This window comes from Mesoplodon bidens (genome assembly GCF_964165515.1).
Source record: "Mesoplodon bidens genome assembly, chromosome: 15".
NCBI classification, from domain to species: Eukaryota; Metazoa; Chordata; class Mammalia; order Artiodactyla; family Ziphiidae; genus Mesoplodon; species Mesoplodon bidens.
Genome location: NC_138171.1, coordinates 23,984,610 through 24,004,598, shown reverse-complemented (window position 1 = coordinate 24,004,598; position 19,989 = coordinate 23,984,610). Strand labels below are relative to the sequence as shown.

Here is a 19,989-nt window from a genome sequence, read left to right as displayed (position 1 = left end):
GAGCGGCTGGGCCCGTGAGCCATGGCCGCTGAGCCTGTGCGTCCGGACCCTGTGCTCCGCAATGGGAGAGGCCACAACAGTGAGAGGCCCGCGTACCGCAAAAAAAAAAAAAAAGAATGGAAACAAAAAAAAACAACAAAAAATCAAAAATAAAAGCAAAATTTATTTAATTATGTTCTAACTAATACATAGCACTATAAAATTGCATATAGTTGATTGACTGGTTTATTCATTCTATCAAGCCACAGATATTTATTAAGTGCCTACTGTATGTCAAAGCCCTGTTCTAACAGCTTGGAACACTAGAGTGAATGTCTTACAGAAAGTCTTTTAGAAAGTTGTCTTTCAACTTGTATAGTTTCATGAATACTATACAATGATGATAATGAAGATGAGTACTGACCATTTAAATACTGTGTACTTCTTTCTTTTTTTTTAAATTAATTTTTATTGGCATATAGTTGCTTTACAATGTCGTGTTAGTTTCTACTCTATGGCAAAGTGAGTCAGCTATACATGTACATATATCCCCTCATTTTGGGATTTCCTTCCCATTTAGGTAACCACAGAGCACTGAGTAGAGTTCCCTGAGATACACAGTAGGTTCTCATTAGTTATCTATTTTATATATAGTATCAATAGTGTATATATGTCAGTCCCAATCTCCCAATTCACCCCACCCCCCTTCCCCCTTGGTGTCCATACGTTTGTTCTCTACGTCTGTGTCTCTGTTTGTTTTGCAAATAAGATCATCTACACCATTTTTCTAGATTCCACATACATGCGTTAATATATGATATTTGCTTTTCTCTTTCTTACTTCACTCTGTATGACAGTCTCTAGGTTCACCCACGTCTCTACAAATGACCCAAATTCGTTCCTTTTTATGGCTAATATGCTGTTGTATATATATAGCACATCTTCTTTATCCATTCCTCTGTTGATGGACATTTAGGTTGCTTCCATATCCTGGCTATGGTAAATAGTGCTGCAATGAACATTGGGGTACATGTGTCTTTTGGAATTATGGTTTTCTCTGGGTATATGCCCAGTAGTGGGATTGCTGGGTTGTACAGTAGCTCTATTTTTAGTTTTTTAAGGAACCTCCATACTGTTCTCCATAGTGGCTGTTATCAATTTACATTCCCACCAACAGTACAAGAAGGTTCCCTTGGGCTTCCCTGGTGGCGCAGTGGTTAAGAATCCGCCTGCTAATGCAGGTGACATGGGTTCAAGCCCTGGTCCGGGAAGATCCCGAATGCCACAGAGCAACTAAGCCCACATGCCACAACTAGTGAGCCTGCACTCTAGAGTCCACAAGCCACAACCACTGAGCCCACATGCCACAACTACTGAAGCCTGTGCTCCTAGAGCCCATGCTCCACAACAAGAGAAGCCACTGCAATGAGAAGCCCGCGTGCCGCAACAAAGAGCAGCCCCCGCTCGCCACAACTAGAGAAAAGCCCGTGAGCAGCAATGAAGACCCAACACAGCCGAAAATAAATAAATAAATTTATTATTTTTTTAAAAAGACATGTTAAGATTTTGCTTTTATTTTTTGCTTCCTAAAAGGTTCTAAAAATGAAAAGACCTCCCTGATAGAGAGAGGGAGAGAGGGGGAGAGAGAGAGAGGCAGAAAGAGAGAGAGAGAGAGAAACAGAGAGAGAGAGAAGGAAGGAAGGAAGGAAGGAAGGAAGGAAAAGAAAAGGGAAGAAAGAAAGAAAGAAAAGAAAGAAAGAAAGAAAAAGGGAAAGGAAAGGAAAGGAAAAAGGAGGGCAGGACTCAAGCAATTCTTCAACACTATATGTATCTGGTCTTTTTAACAAAGCTGTAAGCTCCACCAGGAGACAGTCTATCTTATACTTCTTCTATTTTCTGTCCCATTGCTCAACACCATTCTGGGCATGGAGTAGGCACTCAATAAAAACTAGGTGGGTTTTTTTTTTTTTTCCAAATAGAAGGACAATCTGGAGAAGGTCCAGAAAAGAACCACAGGAATGATCAAAGAGATGAATAAAAGGTCCTAGTGGAAAGGTTAAAATAAATTGAAGCTGTTTAGCTTGGAGAAAAAGCAACTGAAGAACTAAGGAGTAACTTAGAATAACAACACTTGAGCTGGAAGGAATCTCAGAGATCTTCTAAGTCCAACCTTTTCCTTTCACAGATGAGGAAACTAAGACACAGGGAGAGGGTGCAACTTGCTTAAGGTAGTTTTAGGATTAAAAAAATTTTTTTTCTTAAGTTTCAATTTACAAGGTGAGGAGAAAATTTACCCAAGTAGCATGAATATAAATAGCAACAAAAATAGCAGTTACAATTTACTGAAGATCTCCCATATGCCCAGCACCTGTACGCTTGCTGTTTTACTTATGTTATCTCATAACAACCTTGAAAAGTTGATACTATTTTTTCCCGTTTTAGAAATAAGAACCCTAAGGCTCAAAGAAGTAAAGTTCATTAACGGGTAGAACATGTATTCAGAGCTATCTTCTTTCCCCTGTATCTAACTGATTTCAAAAACCTGTGTAGAGTTCAACAACACTGGCTCATGTACACTTAGCACCCAGATCTTAATTTCTAAATATTCCAAATATCATTCTCCAATAAAAGGAACCAGGGCTCCCAGGGGGAAACTGTTAACTCTAGGGCTAGAGCAAAGAAAATACAACATGAACCTGAAACATCTTGTGGTGCCAAGAAACAAGGAAGTGTTCAAAAAATGAAGGCACGTAGAAAGGAACTTGAAGGAGCTCTCAACAGCCAAACATGGAACAATCTGATCAACAAAATAATGAGAATAATGCATTATAACTCACAGAATAAATATCCATTAGTTCATACTGATACAAACAAAATAACTGAATAAATAAATAAATGGAGAGGAAGTAACAGCTCTTCCTTACAGTAGAATTCCAATCAAGAAATGTAGTAGGCAATGATGGAATTAGAAAATGACCATCAAGCAAACACCATAGTAATGACTGTTGCAGTCAAGAACCATAAATAGAATTGCCATATGATACCACAATCTCACTTCTGGGTATAGATCCAAAAAAATTCAAAGCAGGATCTTGGAGAGATGCTTGCACACTTATGTTCACTGCAGCATTATTCACAATAGCCAAGATATGGCAGTAACCCAAATGCCCACTGACAGAAGAATGGATAAAGAAAATGTGGCACAGATATAGATATAGATAGATAGATACAGATAGATAGATGGATAGATAGATAAAATGGAATATTATACAGCCTTAAAAAAAGAAAGAAATCCTGCTCCCACCCCTCACCCCTGGGTGCCCACGGACCCAACAATAAACCCTTATAAGACATTTTACACAAACATTTACAAGTTGTTGTAATAAATCATTCAGCTTAGGCTGCTTCATCTTCTGTAGTTCTTGGACCTTTTATTAATCCTTTAAAATGAACATCACTGATTGATCCTTTCAGTCACTATCTTATAAGATCTTGGAAGTTTTGGAACATTTTTAGATTTATGCAAAAAAGGGAAAAAATAGTTGAAATAAAAGTTTTTATCAAAACTCCACCTCCTGGGGCTTCCCTAGTGGCACAGTGGTTAAGAATCCGCCTGCCAATGCAGGGGACATGGGTTCGATCCCTGGTCTGGGAAGATCCCACATGCTGCGGAGCAACTAAGCCTGTGAGCCACAACTACTGAGCCTGGGCTCTAGAGCCTGTGAGCCACAACAAGAGAAGCCACCAAAATGAGAAGCCCATGCACCACGAAGACCCAATGCAGCCAAAAAAAACAAAAAAAAAAACCCCACAACATTGTAAATCAACTATATTTCAATAAAAATTATTTTAAAAACTTCAAAAAAAGAAAGTATGATGAGAAACAGGATATTTGCATAATCTCAAAGTATCTTCTCACAAGACACCTACTAATTACAAAGGGGAAAATAGTACTTTATAGTAGAGGAAGCTGACAGACACCAATTTAATAACCAAGTCATCAAAGTTAACATCACCAGTAATAACTGGCATCATGTATCCGCTGATATGACCCACTGAGAAGGAAACAATATCACTTTTGCCAAAAATGCATAGCCTCAATCTAATTTTAAGAAAATATTAGACGAACCCCAATTGAGAGACCAAAAAAAGGACATTAATGGGGTAAAAAAGTAAAATTGGAATAAGGTGTATAGATTAGTTAATAGTATCACATCAATGTTCACTTCCTGGTTTCAATAACTGCACTATGGTCATATAAGATGCTAACATCAGAGGAAGCTAGATGAAGGGTATAAGGGAACACTACCATTTTTATAACTTTTTTGTAAGTTTAAATTATTTCAAAAGTTAAAAAAAACTTTTTAAGTAGACTCATCAAAGTATGACAGAACTTCAAGAGGTTACTTAGAAAAGACAGATTAGAGTCCAATGTCCCTAACCTTTTGAAAATGATAATAGGATTACAGCATTGGACATTACTTTAGAGATCATCTGATACTACCACTCATCCAATGGAGGATACTTTTACGTCAAGCCCCTAACATAGCCTTCCAATCATTGCTTGAATACTTCCAGTAAAAGTAAATTTACTTTGTCAAAATACAGCCAACACATCCCATTACACCACAATTCTAGTTAACACAAAGTTCTTCCTCATTCTAAGCCAAATCTGCCTCCCTGTCGGATATGTACCTAAGGATGTCATTCTGAGGCAGGGTTTTCCAACCAGGAGAACTCAAAGATGGGAGAATGTACCTGTGAGGTAACGTCAATATGACAAAATGTCCAGTTTATTTACCCTGGCTAAAATTACATCCTGTCAGCATGAGATAAACAATTTTAAGTTATTTACATGGATGCTTCACTATAATGCCATCCCAGAGCCTAATATAGTAGCTGGTATATATTAGGTACCCAATAAATTTTATTGGGTTTATTGATTCAAAGAATGAGGCACAAGTCAGAGACTGATATAATGAGTTCCTCCTTCCACCATCTCTGCACACATTATTTACAAATGATTTAGAACTATAGGATAAATTCTACTAAAGTTTTCCAGTACACAAAAATAAAAATAAAAATAGAACCTAGCCCAACTCTGAAAAGAAACAGCTACATGACTACCCAAAGTAGATGCCTCTTCTGCACAAGCATATTCTTCATTCATTCAACATACATTTAGTGCCTTCTCTGTGCCAGACTTAGCGAGAAGCCCAGGAAATACAGGTAAAAAATAAGACATGTCCTCAGAAGGGCAAGGCTTATACGCTAGCTGGAGGGAATTACTCTATATTTGAAGTATTTTAATATATTTTATTTATTTATTTAAATTATATAATATATAATTATACATCAAAAATAATTTTTCATTGCATTAAATATGAAAAAGAAAGTGAATGGCTACAAAAGGAATTTATATAAATTGGTAATGAAAATAAATTCCCAGTAGATAAACAGAGAAATGATATAAGTATGTAATTTTTACAAACCAGAATATAACTGATAAACAGAAAAATGTTTAACCCTGATAAAGAAATGTAAGGCAAGGGCTTCCCTGGTGGCGCAGTGGTTGAGAGTCCGCCTGCCGATGCGGGGGACACGGGTTCGTGCCGCGGTCCGGGAAGATCCCACATGCCGCGGAGCGGCTAGACCCGTGAGCCACGGCCGCTGAGCCTGCGCGTCCGGAGCCTGTGCTCCGCAGCAGAAGAGGCCACAACAGTGAGAGGCCCGTGCACCGCGCAAAAAAAAAAAAAAAAAGAAATGCAAAACAAGGTAACATTTTCTACCCAATTAGTTTAAATTTTTAAAAACACCCAATCTAGGGGAAGTAATGATGAAAAACTAGTTACATAAACTTGCTGGTGGCAGTAAAAATTAAAACAACTTTTTGGAGAGGAAAACTGCTTATACCCTTTGACCTAGGGTTACACCCTCCTAAAAGTTTATTTTTAATAAATAATTAAAAATAAGAAATACTATATAACAATAAAATGGTAACCACATTAAAGTCTACAAAAAATCTATAAATAATTTTAATATAAACAAAGGTTAAATAAATAACATGTAGCCATTTAAAAAATGAATTATGAAATCTATCTAACAACGTGAATAATGTCTGCTCTAATAAGTGAAAAAGCACCAGAACATAAAATTCTGTGGATATTTGTTAAGGTACTTAGGGAAAAAATTAGTACACACATACATACTTAAGGACTGGAAAAGAACCAGCAGATGTTTTCAGGTTTGAAGTCATGGGTGATTTTTATTTCCTTTATCACTAAATTATTTGTACAATTAACAAACATCAGGAGAAAAAACTCTAAAGGAGGGTCCAAAGTAAACTACATTATAAAGAATCATGTGATCTGTGGTAAACTAAGGCCTGAAATAATTGTTCCTTGGATTTTTATGTTCACAAAAAGGAAAAAAATAAAGAAACATTTCTTACCCCAAATATAAGCGGCACAAAGTGGCTACAAAAAGAAAACTGAAGAAAAGTTAACTCAGAGATGAATATCTGGAAACACTCCCAACAGTAAAAATCATCAGACTGTAGCATGGTATCCTAGGCTAAGTTCCACTGCTGGGGTATTTGGAAGCAACGCCCTAGACACCATACAGTAGGAATCAGTCCTGAGCTGGCACCACAGAGACCCAGAAGTGGTCTCATGAGGTTTTTCCATCACACAATTTGGTTGGCTAATCTATAAATACATGACATTTGCACATAAACACTAAGGTTTTTTCATACCAAGCAAAGGAATAACAAATCTTACCTGGGAAGTACCAGACAGAGCCCTGCCCCACTGTCCCTGTGTATGAGACACAAGAAGCAATCGGCTGCATACTGGAACCCACTGGGAAATGCTAATCCGGTTCCTCTAGAGAAAGAAAAAAATAGTCTGTCAGGAATCTGTATCAGACTCCATGTGTAGAAGGCAAAGAGTGTACCTAAGTCTAGAAATCCTGCCAGAACAAGGCACATGAAAGGAGAATTTCCAAAACTGGACTAGGACCAAGCCTCCCCATGCTCATCTCTCCAAGGATAAAATGTACCCCTGCCTGCCACGGACTAGATGAATTCTGGTAATAGCTGACCCAAACTGGAGGACATGAGCTCCCTCTCAGGAAAGTAACAAAATAAACCTACTTCAGGCATTTTACAGTTAGCTTATCATTTAAATCAGAGTTTGCAATTCCTTTTCATAAACACTAATTTATAAGCTCTTCATAAAATCCCTTTACAGTGAACAGTGCCAGGATTACCATTAACCCCAAAAGGATGAAGAAACTAGGGCTGAAATTTTTAGGGTGGGAAAACACACTTGGGCAATTTGATTTCCAAGACAAAGGGAGATTAAGTGGCTGTTAGAGCTATGACTGAGGTCCAATTTTTCCCTCTGGCATTAACTGACCTCAAAAAGTTCTCTGGACTAAAGTGAAAGGTTAGGCTGGAGAAAGGAAGAGCTCTACCTTGCTAAATGAGAAGCCTGCTTTACTTTATGAACCTGAAATACAACCCACTGTATAAATGGCATTCACGTACACAGCACTGGAAATCTCTATTCTAGAAACCAACTCTGGGAGACCGAAGGGTTTCTTTCACTTGGCCTGTAGACCTTATAGGGCCATAAGGAGGACTGGATATACCAAACTGTCTGAAAACACTTTGCCAAGCATCAACTACAATAGTAGGAGTCAAAGATCCGGATCCTAGTTTAAACTCAGCTACTTTAATATAATCTTTAGAAGTAATTACACCTTTATGATACTCAGTTTTCTCTTAACAAATATTAGTAATACTTATAAGCACTTACTAGGTGCCAGGTATTTTTCAGGTACTTTACATATATGAACTCATTTAAACCTCATAATCGCCACCCAATGACTTAGGTATATTGTCATTATCCCACGTATATGGATAAAGAAATGGAAGTATGGATAAGCGACTTCCCAAGGTCACATGGTTAATAAATAGCGGGGTTAAGATTTGAATCCAGAATCCATGGATCCATGGATCCATGCTCATTAATGGGATGAAAGGGTAGAGGAAATATCCCCCAAAGTCCCTTCTAGCTCTACCACTCTATGACCTGGTCTTGAACCAATTAAAATACAGCATAATACTATGGGAAGAGTCCTGTACTTGGAATCAGAAAGCACTGATTTGACTCTTGGCTCCCTTGTCAGTGAGCTATGAGCCTTTGTTGCCTCTTCCATAAAATAAATAAAAATCCCTACCTCTCAGGATTTTAAGGAAAAAAAAATGTCCTTTGCAGTGTGTCCAACTCAATAAATATTAAGTTGAATCTGAATCTCCATTTCCTCATGACTAGGCAGGAAGGGCCAGGGGTAAGGGGGAGAAAGGTATTAGAATTTTAAACCTAGAGATGCTTTCTAAAATTGTGTAACTGTTTCTAATAGGCTACTCACAGCAACTTATGTTTCAAATTAAAAGTAAAGCTTAAAAATAGGATTTTATTTCAGCTGAGGTTTGACCTGTTGGGATTGTTTTCAAATGAGATACAATTACTGGCTTCTTGTTTACTAACAGCTGACACATTTACCAGAATCATTCCATGTCAGATGTTCCTTTCCTAAAAATGTAAATACGTGCTAAGATGAAACTTCATCAGATTCAGGCCCAAAGCAGGAGGTGGCGGGGGGGGGGGCGGGGGGTGGGGGTAAGGTAGGAGGAAATTACAAGTAGGAACAATGCAAACTTTTGGAAGATTTTCTGAAGAATTTCATCATATTTTTTCCAATGTCAATAAAAATTTTCTCTGTAACATCTGACTCTACTTGGTCTCATGCCAATACTTTAAATCACTTCTTATTAGAAGAAAGTAGTAATCAGCTGCTGTTTTCTTTCCTTCTCCAATCCTACAACAATTCTTTGTCGAAATCCTTAATGGAAACTGAGGTGTAGCAGAAAGGGTATCTGAATCGCAAGCCTACCATTAAATAGCTGTGTGACCCTGAACTAGTTACTCAAAACTCTGGACCTCCATTTTCCCTTACCTAAAAGGGGGGATAATAAAAGCTACCTCACAGGAGCGTCCCAAGGACCACCTGTAAAAGCACTCCAATAACAGTAAAACACACACACAAAGGCTTCACTATTGCTATTAACAACTGTTACTGAATTATGTAAGTAAACTCCTCTTTCCCCAGCAAACTGTCACAACAGCAAGAACCATTTTCTTAAAATACTGCTTTGAACCCGGAATTCCCTTTCTCAAAAGCTTGCAGTGCCTCCAAGTGTCTCTGTAGTCAAACTTAAACACCTGATCTTTACCAACTGGACTCCGACCCATCAATATACTTACATACTCTGCCTTGCATTCTCCACTCAGCAGTTCCAAAACCTGACTCATACTCTCTGGTTTGAGAATTACTGCTCATCTCCACACAAGCTAATCCCCTTGGAGTTCCGCTGGGACTCTCTTCTTCTCTCCTACCCAAAGCATGAGCTCATTTGCTGCAACCTAGACTCCAGGTTCTGGTTCTACTGATTCTACTAAGTCCTTTTTCCTTTCCACCTCTCCCAATACTTCATTTATAAATATATATCAATAAATCTGTGGAAGTACTTACCATCCTCTTACAGGTACTAATACATTAGGTCTATAACAATTAGCAAACCTCAGTTCTCCCAAGTTCAGAAAAAAATTCCAGTGGTTAAAATCATTGCTTTAGGGCTTCCCTGGTGGCACAGTGCTTGAGAATCTGCCTGCCGATGCAGGGGACACGGGTTCGTGCCCCGGTCCGGGAGGATCCCACATGCTGCGGAGCGGCTGGGCCCGTGAGCCATGGCCGCTGAGCCTGCGCATCCGGAGTCTGTGCTCCGCAATGAGAGAGGCCAGTGAGAGGCCTGCGTACCGCAAAAAAAAAACCAACCAACCAAACAAACAAACAAAAAAAACCACATTGCTTTAACTTAGGATAGTATAAACACCATTACTCAGTGGGAACTGGTTTTATCGTCCTTTTGCCTCATCAACACTTCAACCAAAATTTTAAAGATAAGTTTTATGTTTGTATTTCCTGTGCTTATTGTGATTTGCAGGTGATTTTACATCGTATTTCAAAATATTCTCACAGACCAGCTCTTTTTGTGACTACACTTTAATCAGTCCACTGACCAGACTCTTTCTTCATGTGGTTTTTAAGATACATAGTATTTTCCTTTGCTCACCCATGAGCTGGAAAAGGCTTTACAGGTAGTCAATTCTCCTATTCCCCATAGTTATGTTTTACAAAGTGACCACAAACACTAAGTTAGCAAACACTGAACCATTGCTCCTAGGGGAAAAATACAGGGTTAGGTTCCTGCAAGCCTCTGGTCACAACATTTTCATCAACCAGACAATACATGACCTTGTTTTGTGTGTTTCTGTTTAAAGACACCGTATTTAATATGTTGTTGATTCATTAACACTGAACTCACAGCCAATAGCACTAACTCACTCCTGAACAAAACTTATCTAACACACAAATTTTCTCCACAAGAAACATCACAGCCTTTTTGCACTTAGCAGCACTAGACAGCACTTCAGCACTACACCTGGGGGCCATTTTAAACAGGGAACTCACCAACAAAAGCACAAAAATGCAAAAACCATGACACTAAATAGACCATGAGAAGGATACTTGTTTACAGCAATAACAGCTGAAACAAGAAGTCAGAGTATCACCTCATCCAGGAATATGCATGTTGCAGTTCAAATTTTTCACCCCTCTGCACATGTCCACAAGTGACTGCAAAAGCACCACGAGTATTGATTCAGGTTACAAATAAATTTTAGCAAGTATGTAAATTCACAAATACAGGAAGGATTTGAGCAAATCAGTAAATATATTAAGGATGAGGGATCAGGTTTCTATCAGAGAAAGGAGTTAACAAATATGAAAAGGCAAAAGGATAGAATAAACCCTGTGCTATTGGGATGGATTTAGAGTAACTGGTATAAGTTTTTAATATACAGAGATAAATAAAGAAATCAACATATGTGTGTTTATGTATATGTATACACATACATATACTTCCTACTCCTGTACTGATAGGGCCTGGAAGCAATGACACCCCAGTTGCAATGACAACATGTAGCACCCAAACTTGGTTTCTAAATAGTAGTATTCACTGAAAGGAACTAGTCTTCTCTGGAGAAAAGTTGACTCCTGAATGGGGTTGAAGCTCCTCAAACCTTATTCACAAAGGTCTGGAATTATTTGATCTGTCTAGCAGTTCCTTGGAAGACTCCATCCTTCTTGGAACTCCTCCAGTATGAAAACCATTTGCCCCAGGAGCTCCCCAGGAGCCTTAGGGGAAAACAAATAGAGGCAATTGTTTAACTTTGTGGCTGCCTGAGGCAGTGGATAATACTTGGGGAAAACAATAGGCTAACCAAAAAGTTTAAAAGGAAAATCAGAGGAATGAGATATGCATAGGGACCTTGAAAAGCTCTGACATACTCCTGGGAATCTGAAGGCCATGCAGATGCACAGGTTTGTGCACATGCCCAGAACAGGAAAGACCTGAGACTGCTCTAAGCTCTCATCTCTGGTTGACCTTGAGGTGCTTCGCAAGCAGGAAGTGAAGGTTAAGGCAGAACTGTCAAAAGACTGGCAGAAGGATGAAGGCATGTTCCAAAATGCACACAGAGCCCCTCAACAAATACTGAGAGACTCACTGGTTCCAGGCATTTAAGGAAATCTCCATCCAATCATTACTTGACCACTAAGCTAACTGGGCAGAGACCACAGGACAAAGAATACAGACTTTACAGAATTAATTCAGAAAAGTCACTAAACAGAAAAATAACAATAAACTCTGGGAAAAGAAAGTCCTGATTTCCAGAGGTGCCACATTATATTATTTAAAATGTTTAGTTTTCAACAAAAACTTATGAAACATGTAAAAAAACAAAAAAAGCATGGTCAATACACGGGAAAATTTAAAAATCAATAGAAACTGTCCCTGAGGAAGCCCAGACATTAGACAAACCAGACAAAGACTTTGAACCAGCTATTTAAAAATTTTAAGATCTAAAGGAAACCATGACTAAAGAACTAAAGCAAAGTATGAGAATGGTATCTCACCAAATAAACAATATCAATAAAGAAAGAAATTTACAAAAAGCCAAACAAAAATTCTGGAGTTGAAAAGAACAATAAGGGACTTCCCTGGTGGTGCAGTGGATAGGACTCTGTACTCCCAATGCAGGGGGCCTGGGTTTGATCCTTGGTCAGAGAACGAGATCCCACATGCATGCTGCAAGAGTACACATGCCACAACTGAGGAGCCCCCAGGCCGCAACTAAGGAGCCAGTAAGCCACAACTAAGGAGCCTGCGAGCTGCAACTAAGGAGCCCATCTGCCACAACTAAGACCCAGTGCAAGCAAATAAATAAATATTTTTTTAAAAATGTTTTTTAAAAGAAAAGAACAATAAATAAAATTAACATTTCACTAGAGAACTTTAACAGCAGATTTGAGCAAAAGAAAGAATCAGTGACCTTGAAGATAGATCAACTGAGATTATCCAGCCCAATGAACAGAAAGAAAAAAAAAATGAAGAAAATTTAATGGAGTCTCAGAGGCCTACCAGCAAACGTATCTACACCATCAAACATACCAACATATGTATAATGGGAGTCTCAGACAGAGAGGAGAGAAATAAGGAACAGAAAAAATATGTGAAAAAATACTTGCAGATGGGACTTCCCTGGGGGCACAGTGGTTGAGAATCCGTCTGCCAAGGCAGGGGACACGGGTTTGATCCCTGGTCTGGGAAGATCCCACATCCCACATGCCACAGAGCAACTAAGCCCATGCGCCACAACTACTGAGCCCACATGCCACAACTACTGAAGCCCACATGCCTAGAGCCCATGCTCTGCAACAAGAGAAGCCACCAAAATGAGAAGCCCACACACCGCAACAAAGAGTAGCCCCTGCTCACTGCAACTAGAGAAAAGCCTGTGCACAGCAATGTAGACCCAATGCAGCCAAAAATAAATTAATTAATTAATCTTTAAAAAAGACTTTAAAAATGGTCCACGTCAAAAAAATCTTAAAAAAAAAAAACTACAATGAGATTATCCTCTCACACCCATTAGGATGGCCACTATAAAAAAAAAAAAAAGAAAGAAAATAAGTGTTGGAGAAGATGTGGAGAAATTGAAACCCTTGTGCTTTGCTGGTAGAAATGTAAAATGGTGCACCTGCTATGGAAAACAGAATGGTGATTGCTCAAAAAATTAAACATAGAATTACAATATGATCCAACAATTCTACTTCTGAGCACATACCCAAAAGAAGTAACAATAGGGACTAGAACAAATATTTGTACACCCATGTTCATGGCAGCACTATTTGGCAATAGCCAAAAGGTGGAAGCAACCAAAGTGCCCATCAACAGATGAATGGATAAATGAAATGTAGTATATGCATACAACAGAATATTATTCAGCCTTAAAAAAAGGAAATTCTGTCATACTACAACATGGATGAACTTTGAGGACATTATGTTAAGTGAAATAAGCCAGACACAAAAGAACAAACACTGTATGATTCCACTTATATGAGGTACCTAGAGTAGTCAAAATCATAAAGACAGAAAGAATGGTGGTTGCCCAGGGCTGGGTAGAGTGGGGCATAGGGATTCATCTTTTCATAGGTACAGAGTTTCAGTTTTTGAAGATGAAAAGAGTTCTTTGGATGATGGTGGTGATGGCAGCACAACAATGTGAATGTACTTAATACCACTGAACTGTACACTTAAAATTGGTTGAAATGGTAAATTATGTTACGCGTATTCTACTACAATTTTTTTTTTAAATCCAGTGTGGCTTTCTGCAATTTATACTACTATCAAAGAAAAGTAAAAATTATTACCAATGTCAAAACAGCTCATAAAACCATAAAAAAGTCCCAGCGCACTGCTCAAATGTCTAGTTCCTCTGCTAGATCTACTCAGCAATAGCAGTGTTTCAGTTTACTCCTCCTTCCCAAACCCATCCTTGGAGAAGGGTAAAAACTGGTCAAAAAGACAGAAAGAGGAAAAAGTAAGGGGAGACTAATGAGAATGTTTCAGGAATACTACTTCTCGGTGGTTCAATTTTCTTGTCTGCAAAATGGGGGAATAATAGTGCCTACCTCTTCAAAGGGCTGTCGTAAGGATTTAGCAAGTTCACACATATAAAGTATTTAAGAGTGCTTACCACAAGGTAAGTGCCCTATAAATGTTACCTATCAATGTTATTCCTCGAGAAATCTCAACATTTTTGTTTCAACTACAACTTATATTTCAGCTCTCTCTCCTGAACACCAAATATCCAGCTGCAAAAACAAAAACCAACAACAACAACAACAAAACACCAAACAAACAAAAAAACCCCAAAAACTCCAGCTAGATTTTCTCATTGAAGAACACTATTAACTCAGTCATCCTAGGCTGACCTGGGACAAGCTGTTAGACTCTTCCTTCTTCCTCATCCTTAACATCTAATCTCTCATCAAGCTCTGTAGACTATTTCCTCAATACCTCTTGCAACCATCCCTTCTTCTTTAACCACGCTGTCCATCTCCCACTTAGTACACGCCTTCATCACTTCTTCCAGGATTACTTTAGTTTCTGACTGGCCTTGGGGACTCTAATCTCAGCCCTCTCTGACTGATCCATCTGTTACATCCACTCCTGTTACAGGGATCTATTAAAACAAAAATCTGTTTTTTGTTCACTATGTTGACTTTTTTTTAACTTTTTTATACTTTCAAATTAAAAATTTTTAATTTCAATTTAAAAATGAGAGAAGGAACAAAGTGTTCCCCTGATCAATGGTGGCTGGAAGCAGGGAGAGCAATACAAGGATTGCAAAAGGGCGCAAAGAAATTTTGGGGAGTGACTGATATGTTCCTTATTTTTATTATGATTATGACTTTTCGGGTGTATACTTGTGTCAAAACTTATCAAATTATACAATTAAATAAGTGTGATTTACTGTACATCAATTATTCCTCAATTTAAAAAATTTAAATAAGAAAAAAAACAAGAGTAAATGCATCAAAAAAACCTTTAAAAATAAATCTTCCCTTCGTTTAAAATACTTCAATGGCTGCCCTCTGCCTCAAGATAAATCTCCAGCCCCTAACTATGACATGCAAGGCAATGTCTCCTCTACTGCCACTTCTCCACAAGTGCCCCTGAGTCCAGCCAGAGAGATTTACTTAGAGCGCCTTTGTCGTCTAGCATAGTGGCATAAGCTAATGCTTCTCCTCTATTTCCTTTCCCCTATTCCCCATCTAATGCTCCCTCATTTAGTTTAAGTATCTAAATGTTTGTCCTCAGGCTGGGTTAGGTGCCTTTCTACTCTGCTACCATAGCACCTAGGTAAGACTTCTATCACAGCATTTCAAGAATTGTTATCAGTAGTTTTCTTTTCTGTCTCTGCTATTAGATTATAAGCATGAGAATAAGTTCTATGTTTTTCATCCTCAGTCCCTTGGAGAGTTCCTAGAATGCAGTAAACACTCAAAATAGTCGCTGAATTAAAAGGAAGGGAAAAAAAGCATTTAAAATGTCAATTGTATCAACTGATTCTCTGATCAACCCTATCAAACTTACCCTTAAGAAAATCTGAGGCTCAGAGAAGTTAGGTGATTTGCTCAAGGCTATACCCATAGTAAGTAATGGGGCCAAGCTTTCAAACAAGGCTCTTACGACACCTAGACAGGTGCATTTTCCTGTATTTGTGAATGCCTCACAGTGCCTAACCCTAATGCCTCTTCAGCATAGGTGATCAATAAATATCTGCTACTTTCATGTTTACTGTAACTCTCTAGTCCTAAGGGAGTTTCTGTTGCTTTGTCACACATTACAACATATGATAAGAAGACTTCAAAGAATTACAGTATACAGTATTAAGTGAAAGTGACTTTCCTCAACTAATCTTGCTTTTTACCTAAAAAGATGAATAGAAAGGGATAAATGGGGGGTAGAAAAAGATTCAACTAATAGAAGGCAGTTAGAAAGGTGGTTTCACTGGATGCTACCAACTAAGAAGAAATGATCCTGTAACCATCCACATGCTCAGCGGCATGCTCAGCTGGGGCAGCCATTAACTTCCAAGACAAGTCAAGGTATTCATTTCAGATCTACAGCCCAATAAAATTCTCATCTTTCCCCCCGCAAATATCTATCATAAAAACACCTAGTATGGGACTTGCCTGGTAGCACAGTGGTTAAGAATCTGCCTGCCAATGCAGGGGACATGGGTTCGATCCCTGGTCTGGGAAGATCCCACATGCCGCAGAGCAACTAAGCCTGTGCACCACAACTACAGAGCCTGTGCTCTAGAGCCCATGAGCCACAACTACTGAGCCCACGTGCCACAACTACTGAAGCGCGAGCGCCTAGAGCCTGTGCTCAGCAACAAGAGAAGCCACTGTAGTAACAAGCCTGTGCATCACAACGAAGAGTAGCCCCCGCTCACAACTAGAGAAAGCCCGCACGCAGCAACAAAGACCCAACGCAGCCAAAAATAAATACATAAATTAAAAAAAAAAAACATCTAGGAGGGGGACTTCCCTGGTGGTCCAGTGGTTAAGAATCTACCTTCCAATGCAGGGGACACAGGTTCAATTCCTGGTCGAGGAACTAAGTTCCCACACGCAGCAGGGCAACTAAGCCCATGCGCCACAGCTACTGAGTATGCGAGCCGCAACTAGAGAGAAGCCTGCGCACCGCAACTAAGACCCAACACAGCCAAAAAAAATAATAATAATAAAAATAAATAAATATTTTTTTAAAAAACGAAACACTTAGGATGGAATTCCCTGGTGGTCCAGTGGTTAGGACTCTGCGCTTCCACTGCCAGGGGCCTGGGTTCGATTCCTGGCCAGGGAACTAAGATCCCACAAGCCGAGCACCATGGCCAAAAAAACCCACTTAGGACATCCTAGTTGCCATTTCCTCAGCAGTCCTCAGATCTGAATCAGTTCCTGCCCTGGCATCAACAATTACTTCATCAAGTGACTTTCTGTAGGTTACAGGAGCTACTCTTCAAAAAAACTTTTACTACACAACAATAGAGGGCACTGCACTTTGCTAGGCTGACAAGGAATACAAGAAGTAAAATCACAGGCCGTGTATGCCACATATAAAAAGATTAGACACAAATATTTCTAATATCAGAACTCAAAAGAAAGCTAGAGGCAGGAATACACAGTGTCTGCTATGAAAAACAATCTCCTTGACCCAGTTTTTGAAAGACTTGATAAAATTATAAACTCGGGCTTCCCTGGTGGCGCAGTGGTTGAGCGTCCGCCTGCCGATGCAGGGGACACGGGTTCGTGCCCTGGTCCGGGAGGATCCCACATGCCGCGGAGCGGCTGGGCCCGTGAGCCATGGCCGCTGAGCCTGCGCGTCCGGAGCCTGTGCTCCGCAACGGGGGAGGCCACAACAGTGAGAGGCCCGCATACCGCAAAAAAAAAAAAAAAAAAAAAAAAAAATTATAAACTCTACTATCCCTCCATGATTAGGACCCAAGCTCTGTATCCTCCTAATAACCCTTGTTCTCTTTAATTTCTATAAGTCAGAGTCGGCTAGAAGTTCAGGACTGAATCACAAGAGGTGCAGCAGCTTCCCATATGGCTGTTAATTAGTCGAGTAGTTCTTCATCACTTATTTCATTCCTTCAACAAATCTTTATTGAACACCTATGATGTGCGAGACACTGTGCTAGGCGGAGTGAAAACGACAGATATGACCCCAGTTCTCGTGCAGCTTTCACTCTAATAGCTTATAAGAGTATTCCACTTAACTACACAGTTAATAATTGATCTACTGATCTCTGAAACAAACCCAAAGAACCTCAGAATCCCAAAGACCTGCAGATTTACGTCCTCGCTTTGTCCATGGGGACTCTGAAGCCCAAAAGCGACTTGCCCAAGGTCACCCTGAGCGTTAGTGACAGAACAGGAACTAGAAGCCGGGTCTCCCGAAACTACAATCAGTGCCCCACGCGCTGCCTCTCTCCCTGAGGGGAAGGAGTCACAGGTGGTGACCAAGGAAAAGCAAGCTTCGTCAAATTTATATCTGACGTCAGTCTCACGCCTTCTCCAAAGAGGGGGAAGCCACAGCCAAACCGAGGGTCGGGGGAGGTGGGAAGCTGCCTCAGTTTCCCCGCAGAGATGCGGCCGCGCAGCCTCGCTACCGCACAGGCTCCGCTCCTGCACTTCCGTCCAGTTGCTCCCGCCCCGCCCTCTCCGACTCCAACCCGGAGGCCCAGTGGGCGACAGCACAAAATTACTCCTTCACTCACAAGGACTCGCACCAGCAACGCCATCTTTCTCGACAACCATTTCCGGGTGAAAGGTGGCCTTCCGGCGTCCCCGCTGCCACCACCCCTCCACTAGGTTGTCTTTTCGCGGGCGGATACCCGGCAACGGCGGCGCAGGCGCACAGAGGTCTCTGCGCACACGAGCGCGCGCTTTCACCAATGCGCGCGAGGAGGCAGGGCCTGGGGCGCGGCCGGACGGTCGGGACGCGCGCGCACCTCCCGCTCTCTCTAGTCTCCGCCAGACACGTCACAGAGGTTCAAGTCATCGCAACACCTGTCCTCTTTGACCTCTGCCTCGGGCTTTTCATAGCTCTTTCATTAACCCACCTCACCCAGCCTCACTCTTCAGCACCACCTTGTCGGAGTCCCTCTTTCCCAGACTCTGGCCCCCACGAGGATTCCCCCCTTTTCACCGATGGTTGAAAAGAACAGAATCCTGGGAGAATCCTAGCACTTCAGGACTCCCTAAGGGACTTTCCTGGTGGTGGCAGTGGTTAAGAACCCACCTGCCAATGCAGGGGACGCAAGTTCAAGCCCTGGTCCTGGAAGATCCCACATGCCGCGAAGCAACTAAGCCCGTGCGCCACAACTACTGAGCCTGCGAGCCATAACTACTGAGCCCACGCACCTAGAGCCTGTGCTCCGCAACAAGAGAAGCCACTGCAATGCAAAGCCCATGCACTGCAATGAAGAGCAGCCCCTGCTCGCCGCAACTAGAGAAAGCCCGCACACAGCAATGAAGACCCAACCCAGCCAATTTCTGGAAGAAAAAAGGACTCTCTAAAACGAGCCTGAGAAAGAGTAGGAGGAGGAACACAGGGCATGGCTGAGTTCTGAAATTCAGGGGAAGAGGGTGGTCACATGCTGACCTGAGACCTGAAGAAGGAACTTTAGGGGTTTCTGGTTGGTGAGTTGTGACTGGGAGCATCTTTGAGTATTGATAGGAAATTATTATAAAGATGAAGATACAGAAGAAAGAATCAAGGACGCAAAGAGTTTCCACAGGAGGTTGGGAGACAATGGCCTTGGCTAGAAGACCTCTTGCATTCATCATATCCCAAGAACAGTAGAGGAGAGAAGGTGTCAGTGCTCCTGGGGTGACTGGGAGCAGAAGGGCAGGGTGCTGAAGGACTCCCTTCCCTTTCATTCAGTCAACATAGTCCCACTGAATGGTCACTATGTGCTGGACACAAGACAGGTGTGGATACTGGCTTCCTGGAGCTCATAGACCTGGGGGTGGGGGGTGGGGAGGCTGGAGGTGCTGTGTCACAAAATTCTAGTAAGCCGATGAAAAAAATAAAATAGTTAAAAGTTGTGGTAAGTGCTATGAAGGGAGCAACAAAGAGCCAAACTAGAGAATAACACGCGGGGACTTCCCTGGTGGCACAGTGGATAGGACCCTGCCCTCCCAATGCAGGGTGCCCAGGTTTGATCCCTGGTCAGGGAACTAGATCCCACATGCATGCCGCAACTAAGAGTTCACATGCCACAACTAAGGAGCCCGCCTGCAGCAACTAAGACCCAGCGCAACCAAATTAAAAATAATAATAATAGGGCTTCCCTGGTGGCGCAGTGGTTGAGAGTCCGCCTACCGATGCGGGGGACACGGGTTCGCGCCCTAGTCCGGGAGGATCCCACATGCCGCGGAGCAGCATGGGCCCGT

The 19,989-nt window shown here is 41.0% G+C and overlaps 1 protein-coding gene across 2 annotated transcripts in view; it reads right to left on the bottom strand.

Moving 5' to 3' along the window:
- Positions 1–18,430, bottom strand: part of UQCC1 (ubiquinol-cytochrome c reductase complex assembly factor 1) — a 94,877-nt gene extending 76,447 nt beyond the window's left edge. The window contains exons 1-2 of one of the 2 annotated variants that reach the window (XM_081256275.1): positions 18,309–18,429; positions 6,759–6,863 (exon numbers count right to left, since the gene is read on the bottom strand). In XM_081256275.1, the coding sequence (XP_081112401.1) occupies positions 6,759–6,863; positions 18,309–18,332 (129 nt within the window). In that variant the 5' untranslated portion in view covers positions 18,333–18,429. Of the gene's footprint in view, positions 1–6,758; positions 6,864–18,308 lie in introns of both variants that reach the window. The other variant, XM_081256276.1, reaches the window with a different exon arrangement.
- Between the last annotated feature and the right edge of the window lie 1,559 nt (positions 18,431–19,989).